General features: G+C 44.4%; 1 protein-coding gene across 6 annotated transcripts in view; it reads right to left on the bottom strand.

The window, feature by feature from the left end:
* Window positions 1–1,793: 1,793 nt before the first annotated feature.
* MTRR (5-methyltetrahydrofolate-homocysteine methyltransferase reductase) overlaps window positions 1,794–19,242 on the bottom strand; it is a 45,817-nt gene continuing 28,368 nt past the window's right edge. For 3 of the 6 annotated variants that reach the window (XM_081053257.1, XM_081053256.1, XM_081053254.1), the window contains 10 exons: window positions 18,581–18,703; window positions 16,910–17,063; window positions 15,955–16,043; window positions 13,034–13,214; window positions 10,389–10,431; window positions 9,713–9,875; window positions 6,841–6,959; window positions 5,621–5,713; window positions 5,320–5,502; window positions 1,794–3,165 (listed from right to left, as the gene is read on the bottom strand). In XM_081053257.1, the coding sequence (XP_080909383.1) occupies window positions 3,021–3,165; window positions 5,320–5,502; window positions 5,621–5,713; window positions 6,841–6,959; window positions 9,713–9,875; window positions 10,389–10,431; window positions 13,034–13,214; window positions 15,955–16,043; window positions 16,910–17,063; window positions 18,581–18,703 (1,293 nt within the window). In that variant the 3' untranslated portion in view covers window positions 1,794–3,020. Of the gene's footprint in view, window positions 3,166–5,319; window positions 5,503–5,620; window positions 5,714–6,840; window positions 6,960–9,439; window positions 9,876–10,388; window positions 10,432–13,033; window positions 13,215–15,954; window positions 16,044–16,909; window positions 17,064–18,580; window positions 18,704–19,242 lie in introns of those variants that run through there. The other 3 variants (XM_081053258.1, XM_081053255.1, XM_081053259.1) reach the window with 2 other exon arrangements.

The following is a 19,242-nucleotide window of genomic DNA, read 5'->3' on the forward strand; positions in this document are numbered from 1 at the left end:
ATCATTCCGCTCCTATCACAGTCTAGAAAAGGCAAAATTAAAGGGATGGAAGAGCGCAGCGGCTGTCCGGGTCCTCCAATAAAAGGAGTTAGGGCTCTTCGGAGGCATGGTGGGTGGGTTCCCACCCACTGGGGCAGAGAACACACAGATAACCCTGGGGCATCCAGAGGTGCGTGCTCCAGACAAGAGGCATGTCAACGGGACACAGGAGTCACCCTGAAAGGCTACGCGATAGCCAAAGAACAACGTGAGCAACAAAGAAAAATTAATGCAGAAGTGTATTATAATCCAAAGCATTAAATACCCAGGAGTCCATGCTGATAAAAATTACCTAAATTGGGAGAAGGGACAAATTTCCTTACAGAATTATAGCTGATGTCTACATACTCCTCCATGCCTCGGCCACAACAGGACACCCTTCAGGATGTAAGCTAGTCAAAGGACTTTATTCAGAGTAAAACCCCAAATCTAGGATGGCCTCAAGGCATCTTTCACCTCATCTCCCCATTTCTTTCCTGTCCTCTGCCCGAGGAAGTTGCCAGCAGCTGCCCCACCTCCCTTCTCAGGTGAAGCTCCCTAACTAGTGTCCGTCTGTGGCTGCCCAGCCCCTTCGACACAGCACACCAAATCCCCTTTGGACGAACCCTTCCTCCTAGCCTTCAGCACCTGTGTTGTATTCATCCCCCCTCAAAGCAGGAAGCTCAGCTCCCCGAGAACAAGGCGCTTTCTGCTCCCTGCTGCGTCCACTGCACTTGAAAGGGGCGCTCAGTATCTGTGAGGTGAATGAGACCACCCTCTGGGTCCCTGGGCTGCATCCACGGTACCTCCAGTACCTTCCACCACTCCCAAATACTCTGCAGTCCACTTTCATTGCCTCCTGATGCCACGGAGCATTGGCATGTACAGTTCTTCGCCGTGGCCTTTGTGGGTTGCTTTTTGTGGTTGATTTTCAATTCTATTAGGGTCAGAGGACAATGCCATAACTTATACCATTTGTTGAGTTTTCATGGCCAATTAAAACAAAAAGGTTTCAAGTATACCTGGGACCAGTGTGGGTGCTGAGTTTGCCGGGTGCAGCATCTACGTCACCTAGTTTGCTAACTGTGAAGTTCAAGTCTCCTGTTTTATCGGACAGTTTAGGACTAAGCAGTGATCCAGTGTTATGGTGCCTAATTGTTTCACGTATGTTGGTGAGTTAGCATTCTAACGAGGAAAGCCATGTTGTGACAGCTACGCACTTTTCTGTTAATCTCACCACTGATTATGGGTAACCCCCCACCACACACACACACACACACACACACACACTCCTCACAGTAGCGCCTGAGGCTTAACCCTAAAATGTAACAGCACCACGTCCACCACTGGGTAGGAAGGCAGCTCAAGTTGAAAAGAGGAACATCCTGTCCCTGACACACGCACAACCACTTTGAATTAAATGTTCATGCAGGACGAGGCTAGACCACCTAGAGACAGCTGGAGCCTCTCAGGACAGGTGGTAGGAGCTGCCTTGGGCCTGACTGCTGAGACATTTTTAATAAATATCCGCCCATGTGGCAGAATCTGGACTGAGAGCTATGCTATTATCTGTCGATCTCTACCCACCTGAAACCTGGTATCTAACAGCATCTGACAGAAATAAACTGGATGTGGTACATGAACAAGACGGCTCAGGCCAGGTTCCAGTACCACTGTGATTGTCACTTTCTCTTTATGGATCTGTTTTCAGGTCACATGCATGATATGTTTTCATATGGCATTATTATTTTTTTTTTTTAGGTTTGTTTCTATTGTAAAAACGAGATTACAGAATGGAACAAAGAGCCATAAAGCCTTATCAAACCTTAAGATTAACCTTCAGATCTTTTTCTAAAAGACCGAAAGCCTTTGACACATAGAGATTTGTTTTCTAAATGCCAATCTCAAAAACAACACCCAAAACAATATATACTAGCGCCTAGGAGAAAAGGTCTTCAATCCCTTTACATTTGGTTGTTTTGACAAATTTTAGGAGGGAATTTGTCACCAAGGACTGTCTCAGTCCTTTCGGGCTGCGATAACAAAATACCAGATGCTGGGTGCTTATAAACAACACATTTATTCCTCCCAGTTCTGGAGGCCCAAGGCCAGGGTGCCAGTCAGGCTGGGTCCTGGTGAGGGCCGCCTCCGGGGTGCAGACAGCCACTGCCTTGCTGTGTCCTCACAGGGCAGGAGGCAGGAGCTCCAAAAGGAACAGAAATGAAGTTTCCTGGGGGGGAAGGAAGGGGGGCGGGCAGAAGTAAAAAGCTACAGTTTTACTAAAATGTGTGCTTACTCACATCTGTAAATCGAATGCAAATTTTCCTAAATTCTGGAACTTTGCTATTAAAAACAAGTAATTGTGATAAATCATATGCCAAAATAGAATTTCAAAATATATTTATTTCTAGCATCCTAAAAAAAATCTCATTACCTTAAAATAGTTTTTTATCAGAAATACAGTTTTGGTAATAAACAACCATTTGATATTAGTTACATACACATATAATCAGACATGCTGCACAAGTGCGATTTTAATACATTAATATGAATACTCTGTGGTATTTTTCATATAAGAATAAATTAGTTTCACATTAAAAAAACTTTCACATTAAAAAAAAAAAATCACAAGATTTGACTACCCAGGGGACGCCAGTGCCCAGCTAAGTGCCGGGCGGCCTCCCACGTGCAGATCGTTGCCCTGTGAACCCTGAGGTCTCTGAAGTCCCCAAGCCGCAGAGCGGCCCCTGGACCGCTGGACTCCCGGACGTGCTGGGGGAGTGAGGGCCGACCCCAGCTCCGGGGGCCTACAAGCTAGGGCGTCTGTTGGAAATCCGAACCAGAAGTTTGCTACATTGTTAAATGCTCCACTCCCCACGCTTCCTCCTCCAAATAAAGTTAAAAAAAAAATTTAACTTTAAAAATTGAAAGTCTCAAGCTTCAATCAAGTTGTCTTTTAGTACTTTCAACCAAAAAAACGTAATCCTCTTCATTTTCTGATTTTACGACCAAATATCCTGAAGATAGCGTTTTTCTTCTTTTAAAGTAGCCAACGTTTTCATTGCCTCTAGTTTATCAACTCCGACCTCTCTGCTTATTATTTCTGCAAGGGCATCATTTACGTCCTGGGCCATATTCTTAGCATCTCTAGGGAAAAAATAGTATCAATGTTTAAGACAGACATTGTTTACAAAGCCTCTTTAATTCACGAATCTAATTCCCCTTGACTCCACTATCCCTCCACCTAGCCCTCCCTCCATTTCTCTGGAAAGTGTCCCAACAGCTCTTGGAGTCCCAGGCACCTGTCACTCTGCACCTCGACAGCGGCCTTCACCGGTGACCATTCTAATACGCACAGCCGACCACACAGGTCACAGCTTACAGTCCTCTAAGGCGTCCACTTCCAGGGTGCGGCCCAGCCCTTGGGTGTGGCTCCTGCGTTCTCTGTCACCCCCTCCCCTTTCTCATGGCGCACAGTGGGACCTGCCAGCCGACGGCAACAAGCTCTGACCTGTCTAAGCCTTCCTGTGCTTGCGCACGCGCACACAGATTAACAGACAGGTTACTCAGAACTTCTGCGTGCCTGGCCCTTTCCCACATGCTGTGCCGTCTCAGCTCTTTTCACCGGCAGGAAACCCCAGCAGGCCCAGGAATGGCACTAACTGTATTGTCTGCACCTGCGGCTGTGGCTTTGCCGCCAGGGAGCACGCGTGTGGGGGGAGGGGCGCACCTCACTTATCTTTGTCTCCCTCACCCCTGATCAGCACCAGGCACTCACGAGGCACTGGAATGTTTGCTGAATGAATACAAGTGTCAGCCAAGACCCTAACATGGCAGAACAGAGCCTGCCCTGCCCCTCGTGGTAGTTTCTTTTAAAAGCTGTCTGCAGTGTCCGCTCACCTTCCTCATCCACAACCCCCTCCCCCATGCCAACACAGCTTCTACCCCTCAGCCTGTTCCCAGGTCACCACCAGTGGCCCCAGGTGCCACGGTACTGGTCCCGTCTTCTTCTGACTTGTCTATCGCTGGCATGTACTGTCCCCTGGGCTTAGCGTCAAGTTCACTCCTTCCATGGCTGCCCTGTCTGCTCTGCTTGGCCCTGCGTCCCCCGGGGGCTGGTCCCTGACAAAGGCTGTGGGGTTTCATCCGGGGCCCTCAGCACTGACCACAGTATGAACTCTATCATGTCCCCCACAGATGTGAAAAGGGAAGGACTACGTCTGGGTTCTCGTAAGACGTTTAAGATGCTCTCCCCATTCTCGATGATCAGCGGCTCCTGTACATGAACCATGGGTTCTGCCTCTATTATTTAAAGGTGCACCCAAACTCCACTGTATTTGATCACGGACCGTCTTCCACAGACAAAAAGAAGATCAAGTACTTAATTAAAAGCTCAATGTAAATGAACACAACATCCAGAATCTCTAGCCAGCATCGACCTAAAGTCGTGTTTTTCAACTGCGAGTCCAAACCCATTAACGGGTCATGAAATCAACTGGTAGCCAAAGATAGCTTTTCTCAAAATTAAACAATTAAATAAATAGAAAACGTTTTGTTTTATGAGACTCGTTTCAATTACATTTACATGTATTCTAATTCACTATGCCTGCATTTCTTTTTCTGTATCATAGTGTAAAAAACAAACAAACAAATCTGACTTGGTTACTTAGAGATATGTGTGAAATGTCAGGGATGTGTCAGGATAACAAAGAGTAATTTCTTATTTCAAATCTCCTTTTTAATTAGCAAGATTTTTTTCAAGTCCCATTAAACTAAGTAGAAAAGTTCCTAAAACTTGTATTTTCTATGGCCATTTTGGGTTTCTCTAACAGCCCTTGCCTCAGAAAGGCGACAAAATTAACCTAAGAATGACTCCGGCTTTGCCCACACAGACCTTACAAACCACGCCTTGAAGAAAAAGGATTCTGGCACCCATTCTCAAGCTGAAACCACAGCATCTTTCCTTAGCTAGGTCAGCCGCCCCAATCACACATTCTCAGATCAACAAAATCAGTCCTGAGACTTCGAGTTAAATGATTAGTGTCTCAGCACAGATTGTGACCTTCAGAGGCTTAAAGCCATGTATTTAAAATGGCACAAAGCATGGACCAATGCAACAATTTTCACCAGTTTCCATGACAACTTCTTGGCTGTTAAAGGTATGTCAGTCATTTCAGAACCTGCTTTCTATTCCTATCCTTAATGAAGTGTCTCATCCATAGGTGTCTGGATCGGTGGCACCACTCGGGGCCCTGGTCCTTTACCACACATGCCCGACTGCCCCGCCCAGCTGGCACTTACCCACACACGTAAATATGGCCGTGCTCCTGGAGGAGCAGCCCTGCCACCTGCTGGCTGTGCAGCCGGAGGCTGTCTTGCACATACTTTACTGGGGCTTCCTCCTCGCCCGCAGGAGTGTCTCTGGAGAAGGAAACCTTCAGGTGAGTGAGGATTCCACGTTTGTGGAAATATCTGAGCTCTTCTCTGAAACACAGCAGATAATGGATCAGTAGGAGGTCTGTAATTTGCAGGTGAAGAAGTCTGCAAAGAGGACTGCAACCCTCGGTTGGGTCTGACAATACTAGAACTGTATGTCGAGTACCTGAATAAATAATCCCTATCCCGATGTCTGCAGCCGAAAAACAACCACATCGCTCCAAAGTGTCTGTCTGGCTGTTGTTCTTGGAGCTTCTCTCTAGGTTTAAAAGAAAGTTGAGATGTTTGACATAGACAAATGTGTACCGCTAATCTCTTTAGCCAGGAAATACCAGTAAACCCAGATAGGTCTATAAAACCCACATCTGCTGTCACTGAAAGTTCATTTCCTGAATGAACACTTTATGTGTGGCCGGGAGCCTTGGCCACTCCAGCAGACATGACAAGTATGTGTCTCTGTGAGCTGTAGAAATGTATGAGCTCAATAGGACACTGTTACAAGGACCATTCAAAATACCACATTGTGACACCTACACTAATTTCTACATTAAATACTAATGGCAATTTTAGGAATAAAATTCTCAATGCAATGGAAAAGTGGCACAGGGCTTTAAAAGAGAGTCTGCTGCGGGGTGTCAGAAATGGGCACACCCATGAGACACGCTGAGCGTCTGTCATCCCTCCTTTGCTTTAAGGAAAAAACTAAAACAAAACAACAGACTACGTACAAAAGGTGTTAATTACACCATCTGGGAATAGTATATAAGAACTTTCATTATTTCACCAACCGTGAGAGAAGTACAATTTTATTTATTTATTTTATATCAAATAGTTCTGTCCTGATACGTTACATCTGTTACTGTCATTCTGTTGAAAATTACTGATTTAACTTTGGGGTTTAACTTTGAACTTTTGGTCTAATTGGATCCGTGGATCCATTACCACCGAGTTTATCTATTAGATTGGTGCAAAGGTAATTGTGGTTTAAAAGGTTAAAAATGGCAAAAACCGCAATTACTTTTGCACCAACCTAACACTTAAGTGACAGATGGAACAGCCTGCACATTACTGCAGCATACAGCTATGCTTGAAGTCTGTCCCCAACTGCATACGCTAGAAACGATGGTGCAGCCGGGGAGAAAAAGAAGTGCTGCAGTAAACGGAAAGTCCCAGCACAACGTAAGATCTCCAGGAGACATCTGTGTTTACTTTTCCCATGGTGACAAATTATGTTACGCTATCACACATCTGATAATCATTTTTTTTCAATAGAAGTTTTACAACCGAAGTCCAATATCCTACAAACCGCTGAAGAAACAAAGAAGCTCTGTATTATACATTTCTACCCAGGATCACCAGGGATCCGTGGCCACACTAAGCACGTACCTGTGCTGCAGGAAGCCAATGAAGGGCGCGATGCCAGTTCCCGGACCCACCATAATGATGGGGGCTGAAGGGTCACTTGGTAAGTGGAAAGAGTTTGTTGTTCGAGGAGAGATGGGTATCTGGAATATTAAACCAATGGTCACGTGTGTGAAAGAAAACCGAGACAAAAGCACATAACCAAGATGATCCTTGCTGAAGAAATCAGTGTAAATTCCCCTCAAAGAAGCGTTATTAAATAGCAGTATTAAATCTTATTGAAATCATGACACGTTTGTCACTATAGAGAAATAAACAAGTCTGCCTTGCAAATTATTTTTCATCCAAATCAACGATGTTTTAAAAATGACAGGCAAGATATTCCTATGGTGGAACACTGGTGAGAAATCATCAAATTATTTTTCTAGTCCCATGAATACAATCTGCTTCCTAGTATGAACCCACTGTATACATGATGGAGAAATCCAGAAAAAATGAAGACATGATGCTTCATGTTTGCACGTACGGGGCAATGAAATTAACATCGAGACAGGGTGAAAAATTTCAAGTGAAAATTAAGGAACTGAAAGAGAAAGTAAGGGCTTGCTCCTTGCTAGGGAACTGTGCTGTATCTGTTATTCTGGGTCCAGTGTTACTCGTTTCTGCGCAAAACTAAAGGAACAAGTGATGCAGATAAGACCTTTGTGCTAAAATTTCAAAAGATTTTTCTTCTAAATCATGTGCCAGGCAGGGATTATTACAAGGAATCGATTTGAAATTATATTTCTCTTCATTTCACTTTGCAATATGCACGATTGGTGAGATATGCAAGATTGCAACATGGCGATACTAAGAGTTAAGAATGATACAAATCCACTCTATATTCCATGCTGGTATATTTTAACCCTTAATTCAAGGAAAATCATATGAAGTTCATCAACAGGATGAACACTATCCCTTTTAAGTGAAGAACTGGCAGAGCTGTGTCAGATGACTGCTCTCATTTTGGAATGAGACTGCAATCACATTAGCCCTGTTCACTTGATTTTCACTTCACTATTTTACTGAAGGTAGCATGACTAGCACTAGGGAGAGAAAGGAGCAAAACCCAACCCTTGTCTTCATGGGACTTACATTCTGGTAGGTGGAAAAGAAAAATACATATCAACAAACACATATTCCACAAATGATGATGGGTAACGGCAAGTGCCAGGAAGCAGAATCAGACAGGAGACGATGGGTATGGCAGGACTGCCACCTGGGGCTCTATGTCCTCAGGACAACTGAGACAAGACACGCCAGCTGGTCCTGCAGGAAGCCTCAGAGGGCTACAGCTCCAGACAAGTACTCTAGCTCTCCTTGAAGGCTGCAGGTGGGCTCTGCTCCCTGGCTGCCCCTCACTTGGGATCCAAGCGCCAGGAGCAGGCCTGGCCTGGACCATCCTGTTCTTACATCAGAGGGAAGGAGCCAGAGAGGGGCAGGAGGCAGCCATGCCAGGCCATCAGGCCAGGGCTCCTGCTTAGGTTTTACTGGGCGGGTTGAACACCCATGGGAGGGGCTGGCCACTGCCCCAGAGGTGGGAACATCTGAAAACCTATGTCCTACCAGTAGAGGGAGGGCCTGTGTGGGTCATGCTGCTAACATTCTCTACACTTCCTAATAAAATATGGTTCTGCTCAGCACCGTGAAATTTACAGTTTTAAATGGTATCCTTTCTATCTGCACCTCTGGTGCCTGAATGTTAAGCAGTCAATACAAATCTGTTAAAGTGGGGGAGGAAGGGAGAAGAAAAGGGCGTGAGGAAAGAACACGTGAAAGGCATCCCTATTTGGTATTGTGATCAGTTATGGATATACTTGTATTTTTTAACTTTCTGGAGATCACCTGCTATTTCTATGTATTCATTAAGTGACATAATACTTTTATGTCAGTACTCTAATATTCCTTTCCAAAAAAGGAATTTTCTCAGGTTCTCCATGTTTTGTTGCTACATAACCAATCTAGGAGTACGGAGGGGTAAGGAGACACGGGGATGGACACGGACACACACACACACCACCTCTGTTCTAGGCAGCAGACTAGGAAAATACCAAGTTAAAGGGCAATTTCAGCAGTAGTTTTTCCTTAAGCGTCTCAAGTGTACACCAGGTTTTAATTCCCCCTAAGGGCTATGACCTTTTCAACTCCGATAACTTATAGCAACCAATCCAGTCATTAGATAATGCTACAAATACAGGTTCATTTCTTCAGTATCGCAGAGAAAGAGGATTTCACAATAAACCCTGAAGTTTCTGTTGTTGTTTTGAATTTCAATCATCCTTATGGATGGCAGGGACGTTAAACTGTCCCCTATGCACGTGGTCCTGAATGAGGGTTAGCTGAGTGCTGTATCAAAACGTACAACATGTCACTAAGTCCACATGTAAATGTGCCCTGTTTCTTCACACACACAAAAAAAGCAACGTCTCCTCTCACGTACTTGAAACGCAACCCCACATCATGTCTTGGCACCCACAGCACTAATGCGGAATCTGCATACCACAGCTCTGACGAAAAGTGATGAAACGGAGGCAGTGACCTCCTACAACCCAAACTGAAGGGCATGGACCAAGAGTATTAACAGAAAAGGTTCTGTTTTTTATGTGTATGACAAGCAAGGAGAAAAGACTGTATTATATAAAATTCATGCTTTATACATTTACAAAATGCATGGACCATTTAATAGGGAATGAAAGTACATTTTCCTGACTTTCCAACGGGGATTTTAAAATTCAAGGATGGCATTCATCTTCCTTTGGCTAATCGGGTGGTAACGGACACGCAGGGGAGACTCCATGCTTCTCCTAGCCAGGCAAGGACCACCACCGTGATGATCCCGAGCGGACACTCCTAGTACCTGTGCAGCGCGGGCTTTCCCGCCATCGGGATGCAGAACGGACTCAGCCAGCGAGGCCAGCCAGCCCGTGCACACGCCTCTCCGCACACCCTGCGATGTGCTGGCCGGAAACTCCACAACGTTAAAAATGAAGCGAAGCCTCCCTGGGTGAGACAGAGATGAGCTGCAAAGACACAGGTGCATTTTTAAACTCTGTTAGGACCCACACATGAAGGGCAAACGGCTTCCTTCCGGCAGTGAGGACGTCTCCTACAGGGCTCTAATCTACCTCCAACTCCTCAGAAGGAGAGTTCTGCTGCTACTTAAAAGCCCCCGGCCCTGCCCTCATTTTGTGACGCCATTCAGGAAAGCTTCTAATGACCTGTTAGCCTTCAAGACGACGTAAGACGTGTACAACCTTTCCTGTCTCTTCCCACCCTCCCCCACAGTGAAGGTGGGGGTGAACCAGTAATGGCAGCAGGGACAGCCCCAGTGGGAACACGGGTCTGGAGCATGGGAGCCACTGGCGCACAGGAGTCCTGAGACACGTCTGCTTCATTCCATCATACTGGTTCGTGTCTTCTGCAAATCGGCAAGTTTTCATTGATGGGTTTATAGCTACTAAGGATTTGGAAGTCAGAGCTTCGTAACATTTTGGAATAAAGATGCCATATATTATGTTAATAAATATCAGTACCTTGCACATGAATATGGTCTGGGCTGCAGCTTAGGAAGATGTTCTAGGAAAAAAAACAATTAAGAAATCACTGCGACTGAAAATAAATTGTATATAAGTGGTAAAAAATTCAAGGTCTGATTTGATTTGTTTTATTTAGAAAATTCAAATTAATGTTTTACTTTTCAATTCACTAAGTAAAATATTACTGAATACTTTCTTCCATTTCCTAAAGAAAATCAGACCTACTGCATTTCCTTCATCTGAAACCAGTATTTCTACCTCAAGCCTGGTTCCTTAAACCAAAGGATGCTAAGAATAGGATCCCCGAGTGGACTTCAGGCTCAAGGAGCCCATTACACGTTTTCTGTGTCTGTCTGTGCGCGTGTGTGTGTGTGTGTGTGTGTACGTGTGTGTCTGTGTGTGTATGTGTACGTGTGTGTACATGTGTGTACATGTGTATGTGTGTGTGTGCGTGTGTGTACGTGTGTGTCCGTGTACATGTGTGTGTACGTGTGTGCACACACACTCAGTTTTCTGGGCAGAGTGTTGTTTTCAGATTTGAAATAAAACCATAACCCCAAAAGATTAAAGACCACTACCTTAAGAATTATGGGAATACTTAGGCTTGAAAGGTCTTCCTTCTTATATTTACATAACAATAACAAAAAATGGGAGCGTAGTGATGGACATTTTAAATCAAATTATCCACAAACTCTGGGATTCAAGATACATAGGTGCTCTTTCAAAGAATGTTAAGGAATTAATACCTGAATACCTACTGTCCACTAACAAGCTTTGGAATTTTGCAATGTCATATATTCATAACAGTAAAAATTTTCAACATCATGTTTGTAATAATTATTTAGCAAAAATATGGAGAGACCTTCCCAAATAGGCTATTTCAATAAATATAAAGAGTTTTCATAGACAGCTCAATTTAATACTAAGCTTTAGAAATATTAAGCTTTCTTAAGGAAATTGGAAAGTAATTTAAATTTTTATAAGTCTCAATGCCTTTATTCATTTTTTACCTAATTATGCAATAAATGATACCTAAGTTTTAAAAAGGCGAGAGAAAACCCATGAGAAGAACTGAAACCTAGAGCGTCGCGGACGCCATGTGGAGGCCCCAAGCCCATGGTGGCTCTGAGACGCGGACATGATCTGTGTGAACATGGAGAGCTGGGCAGCGGAGCCTCACTCAGGAACACTGCTTCACCCTTTTCAGGAGGAGGAAAGAGAACGGAATAAAAAGGAAAAGAAAGCAGGGCCTGACTTCTAAAGGAGAGGATCCTTAATCATACTGGGCAAGAAAATGGACCTTGCTGGCCTAACAGCAAAAAGCACAAAACATGTTTTCCTGTCACCAAAAACAAAGGCAAATTTTAAGGATTTTACTACTTACCACCACAGGAAAACAGACAGAAGGTGACAAAATTACAAGCACAGGTAAATCATAAAGGTTTAAAAGTCCTTAAAATTCCTGTAGTCACTGTCCTAGTAAAAGTCTCCAGTACCTTCTTGAAAAGCCTCTGAAAGCACCTCCCCTCCCCCGACACGAGACTCTCAGGGAGGACCGTAAATTTTCCAGTTGGAGTTTGAGAACCCCAAGAGACAAATGAGCAAAAACAAGGATGAACTTCCATCTGAGTATTTTGTGACAGGTCTCCCCCAGACCTAACTAACGCGTAGAACCACCCTGAGGTGGTACTGGTACGACATGGAGTCCCTCTTTGCTGCCTAAATCTGGATTTGGCCAGATGGGGACATGTAGTCGCACAACAGCCTAGCCACATGTCCCTTCATGTCTTTCCTTAAGGAAAGAAGAGTTTGCGAGATTGTGCCTTTCTGGGGCTCTGTGCCATCCTAGTGTTTACACCTTATGTCTCTCTGTCTGGTCCCCAAAAGATGGTTTGCAGCCAAAGACGGGTAACGATATCTCACGGGAGATACAACCTAAGCCAGGCGGAACCGAGTGGGGACCCCAAACGAGCTGCCTTGGACAGGTATGGGAAGGGGCCTTGCCTCCCCTTCCCGCTGCTTGGGAAAGTCTATTGCCGGCCCTGGCTTTCCCCCTGCACCTGTTTCCACTTCTCTCAACAGAGTTGTTACAATGTGAGAGACTTGATCTTGAAAAGGTACAATCTCACAAACTCTTCTTTCCTTAAGGAAAGACATGAAGGGACATTTGGCTAGGCTGTTGTGCGACTACAGGGACACTCACTCTCTGTTTCCTGCACACAAAGCACATGCTTCATCAACTTCCATCAATTAACACTGATATTCATTATCTTCGAAACAAATTTTTTTCTTAGAAAGCTCACTTTTAGATAAAATTAGACTAAATGCTTTCTAAAACAACAGTAAAATTAATTGGAAAAAAGAGACTGAATGCTGGGCAGAAAAGTTAAGAGTGGGTACACTGAAGGAGAAAAGGACAGTGACGATGGTGGAAGTAAAAAGGAAGAAGTGAAAGAGGTGGCAGAGGGGTTCTTTGACTTCCGGATGGCATTTCAGATGCCCAGGCCCCGCAGACACACTGTAAGGTGTTTTACCTCCCGATCACTGAGACGTGTCCCCATCGCCTGCACAGAATCCAAAGGGCGACAGGAGAGCTCGCTGCCTATGACCAGAGGCCGCCCTGGGGCTCAGGGCCCACTCACCTAGCAGGAGGCTGAGCGGTGGCCGGCAGGATGGGAAAGCCAGCAGGAGGTCTAACAGGCAGACACCGGCATCTCTTACAAAACGGTTGTAGTCGGCCGCCCCCTGCCTGCTGCACAGCTCTTGCAACCTTCGCTTTTCCGCGCCATCGCTGGTACAGCCCTCCAGGGCCCGCAGAAACGCCTGTGACCAGAGCAAAGGAAGCAGACCGAAATTACCGTGCGCTGTGGTTACAGGTGGCAGAATATTCGTCAGTATCCACCTGGGGATATACCCGATTATCCAAGAAAAAGTGTGAGAGCTGCTCAGAGTGTGGTCCGGAAAAGAGAACTTACTTTGCTGTTGTTTTAATGTCAGCCTGTTAGCAAAACCGACTTTACTGTTCTATTTTTAGTCACCTTTAGATCCTAAAGTGACCCTGTCAGTCACAAGTATGACCTGAAATTCCACGTCTGGTGCATGTGACTAAGGACCATCACCATATCTCACAAGTGAACACTAGCTCAGGGCACAACCCTGGCCTTGTCCTAGCTGATGATGAATGACAACGCAGATCTCTGCATTCATCTGACAACTGCTAAGTGCTTTCTACGTGACAGGCGCTGGGCCGGTGAGGCACTGGAAACAAGGTGACATGCCGTGCCTGTAAGGGTACACAGGCCAGTGAGAGCTGTGCAAGGAGTAACTAGTGTGCAAACGCTAGCTACCCGACGGGCGCACGCGCAGGACATGAGGGGCTGCCCAGCATGCACGCCTGCGCCGAAGGTGGCCCCACGAAACACAGGAAGTGAACAATGGCTGACCAGATGGCATGGCCACGTGCGGCACAGGAGCAGGCAAAACTTGGGGACCATGTGCAGTTCAATACGGGTGAAGAGAAATGTGGACCTGGGACAGAAGGCTGCAGGGACAGGAGGGCCAGAACAAGAGCCCTCCTCAGATTCACCGCAGAAAGAGAACATGAACAAATAAAGCAAAACAAAGTACCGAATCCCAAGTCTCAAAGACTGAACCAAGTCCAAGTTTGTGGACCGAAGACCAAGCTTGCTAATGATTCTGGGTCTGCAAGCAATGCTACACTTATCCATTCTACAGCAGGCACAGTTCTTGTTACCCAAGGTGCTTCAGGAACTAAGCACTCCAGTAGGTAACCTGCTTCACGCCCTGTCGGAAATGCTACTCGGCGCTGCCACGTTTTATCCCACAGCTCAGACACGTGGCTTGGATGCAGTGGCTCTGCGGGGGTCACAGGTTCCCAATGGCTTAGCCCAGAAGTCCTGCCTCACTCAGCTACCCAGACACTAACACATGGCGTGGCCTTCTCACGGTATCAGACCCAGAACAGGCGATCGGACAGGCCGTGGAATGAACAAACATGCAGTCTGCGTGGCTCTGTGGTCAGGTAAGTTTACCAATAACACTGCATCACTTTCCCAAGTCAGCACAGTTTCTCCTAAGTTACAGTAAAATAGTGGCAATTGTAAATCCTTTAAGATTTTTCACATTAGAATTACAGCAACTTTACGGTGCAAAAATAGGAAATACTGCACCGTTTGTAGAGAACAAGCTGACAAACATTACTAAAATTTAAAATGCAAGTATTTTTAAAGTAGCAATTCTACGCCAAGGAATTTAAAAAAACTATTTCAAACAGGTATGAAAAAATGAATACAGTGTAAGAATGTTCACCTTGTTTTTTTAATAGTGAATAACTGGAAACAACCAGCTGTCGATGATTAAATCAACAACTTAATTATGCCATGTCCACAGCATCTGTTAAAAATATCTCCAACATATTTCCATGTTAGGATATACACACTATTGATTTCTTTTTAAGTGAAAAGGCATGTTACAGAACAGTACCTAGACTATACGACCTCGTTTGGTTTTTATTTTGCTTTGTTTTTTTTAACAAAACAAAATTCAAGCATTATAAAAGTTTGATTATAAAGGTCTATCACTTCCTGATTTATTTATTTTTGTGTCTGGAATTTTTAGTGAGCATATTACTTTTGTATTAAGGAAAAAATATTTTTATATCTATACTTTATGAAATTAAAAAAATGGAAGAATTGAACTAAAATTCTGAATTTATTGAATTTAATCAAAAGATCTCATCACAGTGAATTCCAAAATTGCTCATATTATATCTAGGATTGAGCATCTCTCTAAAACAGTTTGCTTCCCAAAGGGGACAAATACAATAAACACATTAATAAAAGAAAACAACTACACAACTACACGGCGGAGGGTACTATTTATGCTCACTGGCAATCCAAGTTTGGCGAAGTACAGGTTGGCAGTTTTACCATTAACATCCACTTGGGGGACATGGTGAGAAGAAACCCTTACAAGTTTGTTTGTTTAGTTTTTTTCAATAACGCTCCTGGCATAATACTGACATCTAGTGGATTGATTGCTCTATTCCAAATTCATCGAAACATCAACATAGCCTACGAAGGCCCTTCAATTTTTCTTGAAGAATTCCAACTTAATAATAATTGTGAAGTGTTACACAACAGGAGGCTTAACAACAATAAACAGGTGGCAAGTAGGAGGGGGAAGTCTACATTCTCATAAGTTCCCTGCCATTCGTTAAAGAGAAAGTGTCAGTGTGCATCTGGATAAGCAGGTAATCTATGTCCCTTTTGTCACTAATGTGCCACATCAAGCAAGACTAAAAAAGTGCTATTTAAGAAATCTCATTTCAATAGTGAACATAAAATTTCAATATAAACACAACATAAAACTGCGTGTCTATGACAATTATAAAGACACCACAAACCCTTGGGAACTAATTTTGAAAACATGCTGTGAAGACCATATTTTCTAAGACTTCAAAGGGCAAATACCAGACCTATTTAGTAAATCCAACACAGAGCAAAGCATATTTGTAAACAGTTACCCAAAGAAAGAAAAATACCTTTTTAGGAACTGCTCGTATTTCAAGGCACCAGGTAAGAATGAATTGGAGAGAACACTTCTCAGGGATATGCTGGGGCAAGGCTGCTCCTTTTCAGGTAGACAGGAAGGCGTTCATGACACAGAAAACAAACAATAAAATATTTTGCACTCTTAAAAACACAGTAATGGTAATACTTTATATTATAGTGCTATCAAATTGTAATATGATTTGTGGCAATGTTTATTAAGTCAAAAAATGTCCCCCCCCAAAATAGAGCAGAGAAACGCACCTTACAAAAAAAATAAAAGAATTGCAATTTCAATAGCATATTATATTAGCCACAGCAACCAAATCTAGGCATGTCAAACAAATGAAAGGGAAATTATCCCAAACCAAACCACAAAACGCCAACAAAGTCTGTGGGCCATTAGCACTGCAGGACTCTCATTAAAAATTCTAAAACTGACTTCAGGTTCAAGACTCTGAGCAAATAACTAAAAAACTAACCTTCTTTAATTCTGGACCAAGCAATTATTTATATTAAATAAGCAATACTATGCTAGGATAAACATAACAGGAAAATACCTTTTTAAAACGGCTCATATAATAAAGAAGTTTTCATTGTATGACATTTTAATACATGAACTTAGAAACAACACAACACTAATTCCAAAAAGCAAACCAACAAATCAGACCAACTAAACAAGCTGCTTCTCCAAACTAGTTACATACCCTTTTCATGTAGATAAGTATCCAACAAACGTAAAATCCATCATCATCTCATTCACTGTGACTGCCATGAAGGCCGAGAAACCAGTTAACACCAGCCTCTGCCTGTCTGAGCGGCCTACAGGGACCTGACACCGAGGGACCCCCCCAGATGCTGAACGGGAGGCTGGGGAGGGGGGTGCGCCGCATTTCTCACCTCTGCTTTGCTGCCAAGGACACCCTCAGAAGTAGATCCAGGACTTACCTTTCTTCTTGGTGTCTGCCTTAATTCTCACAAGGACACGGTGTTCCCTTTGGTCTGAGAGCTGCAGTCTTTGGAGCAGGCTCTGTACCTCAGACTCGCTGTTGGGACAGACCACGTTGAAGGAATCTCCAGGCTGATAGGTAAACTCCGTTTCCTAAAGAAGAACATGAAACAAAAACATTCCGTATGAATTAAAGAGTTTCAGCTGTGGGTAACAAAATCAGTTTTTATTATATGACTATTTAATACATGAGTTAGAAACAAAATCATTCTAATTGCAAAAAATCTAACAAGCCCAACTAACTGAACAGACATCCTTTTATAAGAGTTATTTTAAAAATGAAATTCCGTAGTAATCCAATGTTTTGCTTTGGATCATTGAGTATTTACACACTGGAAATGAAGACCCTCCTCATTTGCTATAGAGTAAGGACTGATATAGAGTAAGCAGTGTTTTAGTAACCCATGTAAACATCCCTCCTACGAAAACACCCACACACCCACAACATTGAGTGTAGTTGAGCGTAGTGCTGTGGGCAGCATTGGTTTTCAACTTCCTCTCCTTTGGGGAGGAACAGGGGTGTGAGAAGGCACTACTGTTTTCTTAATGAGCAGAGAATGTCATACCATCTGGCTTGGTACTGGCTGTGAGCTAAGGCGGGTTGGAGGAGCCACTCCCGACAGCGTGTCCCTTTAGAGGTGCAGAACACAGACCAGAGAAGTGGGGGGCCTCTGACCACACACACATTCCTAGCCTGTGAGGGAGACGCACTGCACCCACCAACTGGCCAACCTTGCCTCTCGGGGACAACAGTGTAAAACTGCAGAATGAAAACTAAAATGCTTTGGTGTCTACAGAACATTTAACAATATGGATTAAAAGGTTCAAAAGAAATATGGAACAACTCAACAGTGTATAAACAAAACCATGTAGCTTTGATGCCCGTCGTATTCCTTTTTTTCCCCAAGTTCAATGAAATCTAGACAAGCAGCCTTGATGCACCCTGACTTCTCTGAAATCGCAAGCCACTGAACTTCTCAGGACCGCCATCAAAATACAAGGTTGAGCTCCACGACCTTGAAGAGGTGGTACTCAAGCACTGAGGTTTCGGGATTACCAGTTTCTTAACCTGAGGTCAACGGATTGGGGGCAGGGCTGGGGCGGGGCTCGTGCATGGAGTTCAGAGAAGCAGTACATGGCGCTCCCTGCAAATGGATACGAAATGTTGACAGAATCCTTTCTCTGGCAAGGGGGCCTGCGATATTGTCAATTCTCAAAGGAATGTGCGCCAGCGCTCTGAAAAACCAGCTCTTCTAATGCCTGTCTAGTCTGAGCTCCATCTCCAACTAGCTGGATGCCCGCAGGTTAAGACCTGCCTTTTTCTATGAAGAATGCTGTTGTGGTTCCACGATTCGTTCATGGCTGAGTAAGCCAGCAACACAATTCTCTCATGCTGAATCTCCTCCGAGTCAGTCCTCATTTCAGTCGCCACCCCCCACCGCCCGTCCCAAGTGAAGGAACACCGGTGAGAGGTGGGGAGAGTGACAGGCCCTGAATAAAAGGCCAGATGTCCTGTCGGAGACTCGCTCTCCCTGTGGGACTAGAACCCCCACACGGGTCTCTGTGCGTGTAGACAACAGCTGTGCTGGGAAATGCATCCAGTAACTTACCGAAATGTCCAACTCAACCAGAAGCGTGGTCTTCACGGCATCATTCATAGTCAGCTGAACAGCCTTTGAAATTGGCACTTGAAACACGGGACCCACTGAAGTCACAGGCGCTTGGCTTTCCTCCTTGAGAAACAAAGGCGATAAAACAGTAAGTGCAATTTTCAGGTATACTTAGCAACGTCACTGAGTGACCAGGTAGGATCTAGAGTCTCACACGCCTCCCAGGACATTAAGCATTCTTTTCTAAGGTAGGTGACTATAGTCATACGCCTCTCAAGCTTTCAGAAGAGAAGCTCATCCATATTTTAACCCCCCTGTATATCAGACATTAGAATTTCAGAGCTACAGACTAAACATGTCAGCCACCTGCGTTTCCACGTAGAAGTCTGTCTTCTTAATAAGCTATGCAAAAGCAAACAGTACGCATGCATAGCTCAGGGAGGAGATCCTAACGGACATGACGATGCTTCAGGTTGGAAGGTGTGTGTATAGATGGCCGCGAGAACCCCCGCTCACAGGCAGTGCTGTTCAACAGAGAGCTCATGACAGGATGTCCCGTACCTGCAGGGGCCAACACAGGAGCCACCAGCCACAGGGCCCACTGAGTATGTGACATACGGCTAGTGATTAAGGAACCGAATCCCTAATTTTAGTTAGTTTTT

The sequence above is a fragment of the Rhinolophus hipposideros genome (assembly GCF_964194185.1).
Source record: "Rhinolophus hipposideros genome assembly, chromosome: 7".
In the NCBI taxonomy this organism is placed as follows: domain Eukaryota; kingdom Metazoa; phylum Chordata; class Mammalia; order Chiroptera; family Rhinolophidae; genus Rhinolophus; species Rhinolophus hipposideros.